Raw genomic sequence first — 5,997 nt, 5'->3', positions numbered from 1 at the left:
GTGCCGAGCTGCGGCTGGGGGATCCGTGGTGTTCCCTGTACCACTGCGAGGAAGCAGCAGCTTCTGTGGAAGGAGTGGGGGTGAGCAGATCCATGTGGATGCTGGAATACTACCACCGCTCATCTGCTGGGGGTTTGGGACGGTCTGTCCTCTCCCCACCTGGAACACTGCGTCCAGCACTGGGGGCAGCAACACAAAGAGGGACATGGAGCTGTTGGAGCGAGTCCAAAGGTCTTTTTTGACCTTTTTGTGATGTGCTCCTTTCCATCTGTAAGGTCAGGCTGGCAGCCAGGTGACACTTGTGATGAGTGTTTTGGCTTCCTTTTCTCCCCCCCCAAGGTTTCAGCTGAAGGCTTCAGGATGTGTTGCAAATCTGACCTGTTTTTCCCTTACCTGAGTCAGGCAGGATTCCTTTGGGGCCAGCATGAGTCTGAGTAGATACTGGGATGTTAAATGTGGATCACAAGGGAAAAAATCCCTCACGTTCTGGCTTAGAGTGTCAGATTGCCTTGTGTCTTCTTTGGATTTGGTGGTGTTTTAGTTGTCTGGAATGTCTGGAGAGCACTGGACAGAAGAGGTTAATATAGTCACATGATTCATTTGATAATGGGATTAACTCATAATACATTGGTTTTGACCTGCAATGCCTTGTGTCTACATGCAGTGTATTGCTTATGTCTTTTCAGAGCTTCTGCAGCCCTATGGCGACGTACCTGGAGTTCATCCAGCAAAATGAGGAGCGTGATGGCGTGCGTTTCAGCTGGAACGTGTGGCCCTCCAGCAGGCTGGAGGCCACGAGGATGGTTGTGCCCCTGGCCTGTCTTCTGACCCCGCTGAAGGAGCGTCTTGACCTGCCACCTGTGCAGTATGAGCCGGTGCTTTGTAGCAGGCCCACTTGCAAAGCAGTGCTCAACCCACTCTGGTATGAATTTCGTGGCTGGGGATGTTAATAGAGGTTGGATAGTACATAGTTTTTATCTGAGCTTCGCTACTTCCTTATTTCCCTTTTTCTCTGCCTAGTGCCTGGCAGCTTCCTTCAGTTGGATGTTATGAATTTATAAAAATCATATAATCACAGAAGCCTAGACTGGTTTGAGTTGGAAGGGACCTTAAAGCTCACCCAGTTCCAACCCCCTGCCACGGGCAGGGACACCTTCCACTAGAGCAGGTTGCTCCAAGCCCCTGTGTCCAGCCTGGCCTTGAACAGTGCCGGGGGGGGGGCAGCCACAGCTTCTCTGGGCGCCCTGTGCCAGGGCCTCAGCAGCCTCCCAGGGAAGAACTTCTTCCTAATGTCTCATCTAAACGCCTCTTCTGTCAACTTAAAACCACTTTGTCCAGTCACTACCTACCTTTGTCAAAAGTCCTTCTCCAGATTTCTTGTCACCCCTTTAGGCACTGGAAGCTGCTCTTAAGGTGTCCCCTTAAGGAGCCTTCTTTTCTTCAGGCTGAACAAGCCCAGTTCTTTCAGCCTGTCTCCAGAGCAGAGCTGCTCCAGCCCTCAGAGCATCTCCGTGGCATCCTCTGGACTCACCCGAGCAGTTCCACATCCCTAAAACCCATGCATGCATGATGTTGAATGCTGGCCCATTACTAGAGCTGCCAGAACCAGAGGAGAAAGGAGCGCTTTTGTGGAGGCTATTAAGGCAGACATGATACGGAAATGGCCAAGAGTTCTGTGATGAATAATGAAACTTAAACAAAGATGCTGATTATACTGATATTGTTCTCTGGGCTGTCATGTTCGCTTGGTTTCCTGCTGCTTGTAGGTCAGCTCCACTATGAGCATCACAATTGTCTTTAAAGTTTTGCTGAGAATTTAAAAGGAACAATCTTGGTCCCAAAATCATGTGATGATCATGCATACTCGAAGCATAGTGTTGGGCTGAGAAAAAGCAGGTAAGAGGAAGCAAAAAGAGATCAAACCCACAAACCAAGAGTATGGCCAGGCTTTACTGTACCAGCAGTTCCAGGATGTCATAGTGAGCTAAGTAAACTCTTCAGGGCGGGGAACAGCCTATTTGTTCAGTCTTTGTGCAGGATATGGGTGAGTAGCTCCTGCTGCTCTGTCACTGGGGTACTTGTGTGCTACAGCTGTACAAACAATAAGATGACCAAAATAAGTCCAAGTGTAGTGAAAGAATGGTCAGACCTGAGCCTTTGTCTGCCAAACCTGAGCTCCAAATGTCTGTCAGTGGTCCATCATGCTGAGAAGCCTGGAATTGGCAGGGCTGGATGAGCTGATGGACTTTGGCAATAGAATAAGAGTCTGAACCCTTAAAACTCTTATCATTCAAGTTGTGTGTTTCTTTCTTAGTGCTGTGAACCAGCATAGACAATTGTGAAGCTGTGCTGTAAAATCGGTCCTGTGGTCATACTAATGCTTCATCTTTTCATTGCAGCCAAGTTGACTATCGGGCCAAGCTCTGGGCTTGTAACTTCTGTTTTCAGAGAAATCAGGTAAGTTGGAAAAAGCATCAGCCCTTTCATCTTTTCAGTCAACATTTTATTGAACATCCCCAGCAAAGGATGTTCAGCATAAATTCCACATTTGTAGCTTCCTACCTTTGGCCTTTTTCTCCTGATGAACCCAGGACAGAGTACTTGTTAATGGGTCTGTTTTACCTGACATCTTGTCTGGCTTGAGTTCAGTTTTGCCAGCATGCAGAGCATAGGAAGGAGATAAAAATGGTGTTTTGTCGCATGTGTTCCCAGTGTGGTTTTTGCACTTGATGTTTACTGTTCTTGCCGAATATGAAATTCATTCTATTCAAGTAGACTTTTGCCATCAGAAACTGTCATGTGGCTAAATGAATTTCAGCTAAAGCACAGTTACTGGTTTAGTCCTACCTTTTATTTACACTGAGTTGAGCAGTTGTCCATACTGCTGGAAACTTGTTGTCTGTGCTTAGGAAAACAGCACGGTGGGGTCTCTTGTCATGAATTAATCAGGTTGGTGCAGTGGCAGTACATAGAGTTGAATAACCACATCATAAGCAGGGCAGCCTCTGTACTGCAGAGAAGGGCCCTACATTTCTGTCCTGCAACTTCCTTGTCCTAATTTTTTGTTCTCTTTTTCAGTTCCCTCCAGCATATGCAGGCATATCTGAAGTCAATCAACCAGCAGAGCTTATGCCTCAGTTTTCAACAATTGAATATATCGTGCAGGTAAATGAAATATAGGCAAGTTTGAAGCCCCCCCCGAATTGTCTTGTTTGTGACAGATTGTGTATGTATTAGATTTACTTAAGATAATGCAAATAAATAGCATTTCTGCAACATGCTTAAGGTAGGGCTCATCTTATTCCTTGGCTGGAGGCATTATGAAGTGCCACCTGGCTTATGTACATGCCCAGTAAATGCATCTCTTTCCACATTAGCGAGGTCCACAGACGCCATTGATCTTCCTGTATGTTGTTGACACGTGCTTGGAAGAGGAGGACTTGCAGGCGCTGAAAGAATCCCTCCAGATGTCCCTGAGTCTGCTGCCTGCTGATGCTCTGGTGGGCCTTATCACTTTTGGCAGAATGATCCAGGTTCACGAGCTGAGCTGTGAAGGGATTTCCAAGAGCTACGTGTTTAGGGGCACAAAGGACCTGACAGCTAAGCAAATACAGGTATGTTCTGCCATCTCTTAGGCCAGTGTCTTGTTCCTCTTAGGCCTACTGACACCACTAGTCTTCAATCACTGGGCTCCAGGGAGAAAGAAGGGCTTAGTGCTCTTACTATTAGCTTGTTTCCCTCCCAGTATCTGTCCTTTCTTTTTGCCTTTGATTGAAGCTTGTCCAAGACATATGGGCTCACTGATCCATTCCTAATGGTAGCACAAAGATTAATAATTGCACAGATTTTAATGTATTTAATGTTACAGTATTGCAGCCTCGGGGTTTGACAGCAAATAATGTTTAGTGCCTAAATAGTATATCTTCTTTGCTTCCTCTTTACTATTCTCCAGGATATGCTTGGGCTTTCAAGGCCAGCTGTGCCCATTCAACAGGGAAGACCTCTTCAGACTCCAGACCAACCTGTTATTTCAAGCAGGTAAGCTGCACCAGCACAGCAGAAGAGCAGGGCAGATGTTTTATGCCCCTTTGGCGTCACACTTCTAAACCTGGGTTTCCCAAGAAGAATCTTTGTAAGAAGATTTAAGTGGTATTCTCTTGTCACAGTTATTTCTCTATTTCAGGTGATAGGTATGGGTGGGATTTGCCAGAGCTGCCAGCAGTGTATTAGATTTACTGTAGTGTCTTGGGTTTGCAGTTGCAAGAACGTGACTGACATTCAGTCTAGGTTTCTACTTGAGAAACACACAGTAGCTGTCTTTGAAAGCATGTGGCTCGGGAGTTGTTTGGAGCAGAGGCTTGTCATTTTGATTGAACAGCCAATGGTGGGGCTGGTCTGTGCATAACAATCCAACATACCACCTCCTACCCCTGACCCAGCAAAGTCCAAAAAGTGATGGACAGGCAAGTAGTGACCCCTGAGCAGTAAAGCTGTATCTGCCTCTGCTGAATACAGCTTTTTTCTTTCTCAGGTCCTCTCTTTCAGTGGCAGCTCTTGTGTGTTTTGATAGACTAAATCACCACCAAAGTTCTTCCCTTTGTTTGACGTGACTTTGGCTTGTTGTCAGTTCCTGATGTCGTGCTTTGATCAATGTTTGTATTTTGCAAAGGCCTTGGGAAGTGTGGATGTAAGAAGGGAACATGCCACATGACTTTTTGCTTCTGATAACTCAGTGCAATTTATGTGTGCCCCTAGGAACAAAGAGGCACTTTCTTCTCTACACTTCTAAGCAGGAAAACATTTTATTTGGATTTTCACAGGTTTCTGCAGCCAGTACATAAGGTTGACATGAATTTAACAGATTTGCTTGGAGAACTGCAAAGGGACCCATGGAAAGAGGCCTTTACGTTCCACTGGAGTAGCTCTTTCGATTGCGGTTGGCTTACTGGAGGTATTCTTCCTAATGCTGCTGTTTGAGATGAGCTGGTCAAAGTAAGCACGTGTCAGTCTTTGCTGAGAGGTGTGCAGGTGTCAGTCCAGCTTGATCTGTGGCCCAGTTACACTGGGTGCAGAGGTGCAGTTTGTCTCTACAACATTGTGGGCTGGGGGTTTCCATCTAAATGGTAAAATATGCAGGTGTTTCAAGGTCTCTGATTCTTGTGTGTATCACCACGTGGAGGTGATGCGATGCACTGGGTTTATCTGACCATCATCTCAGATGCAAGTAAAAAGAATAGAAACTGCTTGCTTCCTGTTACAAAGACATGAAGCTTGACGTAGCTTGAGTCTAAACGTGAGAGTGCTGCGACTGTCAGGAAATGCATTGCTATTCGTCAAGGTGGCCTCTAGCAGAGACAGGTCCCTGAAGCATTGTTTGCCATTTAATAATTTTTTCCCTCCCCTTGTCCCCTCCTGTAAGTCTTTATTTTTATTTTAGGGCACATTTCCAAACACAGGGGCCAGAATAATGCTGTTTACAGGTGGGCCACCAACGCAAGGACCTGGCATGGTGGTAGGAGATGAACTGAAAACGCCCATCCGTTCTTGGCACGACATAGAGAAGGACAATGCAAGGTTCATGAAGAAGGCCACCAAAGTAGGTGCTAGTGCCTGCCAGCATGTTTAAAAACAAAACCTGAATGCTGTATCAGAACAATAAATGGGGGGAAAGTAGATAACACAAACCTACATTGCTCTGTTGACAGCTGCCCAGTGTCCTTCCTCAGGGAACAAATACTTTCCATTCTCTGGATGTGGGAACAGTATGTCCAGATATTTGCATGGTTGTCTTTGAAGTGTTTGAGCCCTTCTGGGGAGGAGAAAACCTGTTTTTCAAGAATTGGTCACTTCCAGAAAGCCTCCTTTGTCATCTTGACCTATGACTTCCAATACCTAAAAAGGGGGCCTAACAAGAAAGCTGGAGAGGGACTTTTGACAAGGGCATGTAGTGATAGGACAAGGGGGAATGGCTTTAAACTGACAGAGGGGAGATTGAGA

General features: G+C 46.1%; 1 protein-coding gene across 1 annotated transcript in view; it reads left to right on the top strand.

Annotated features, from left to right (window-relative positions):
* The first annotated feature begins 689 nt into the window (after window positions 1-689).
* LOC104407148 (protein transport protein Sec23A-like) overlaps window positions 690-5,997 on the top strand; it is a 14,885-nt gene continuing 9,577 nt past the window's right edge. Inside the window, 8 exon segments of the mRNA XM_010016339.1 lie at window positions 690-922; window positions 2,400-2,457; window positions 3,079-3,165; window positions 3,378-3,614; window positions 3,953-4,038; window positions 4,821-4,892; window positions 4,894-4,951; window positions 5,438-5,596. Coding sequence (XP_010014641.1) covers window positions 702-922; window positions 2,400-2,457; window positions 3,079-3,165; window positions 3,378-3,614; window positions 3,953-4,038; window positions 4,821-4,892; window positions 4,894-4,951; window positions 5,438-5,596 — 978 coding nt within the window. The 5' untranslated portion in view covers window positions 690-701.

The sequence above is a fragment of the Nestor notabilis genome, unplaced genomic scaffold, assembly GCF_000696875.1.
Source record: "Nestor notabilis isolate BGI_N333 unplaced genomic scaffold, ASM69687v1 scaffold9776, whole genome shotgun sequence".
NCBI classification, from domain to species: Eukaryota; Metazoa; Chordata; class Aves; order Psittaciformes; family Psittacidae; genus Nestor; species Nestor notabilis.
This window is presented reverse-complemented; position numbering and strand designations above follow the sequence as displayed.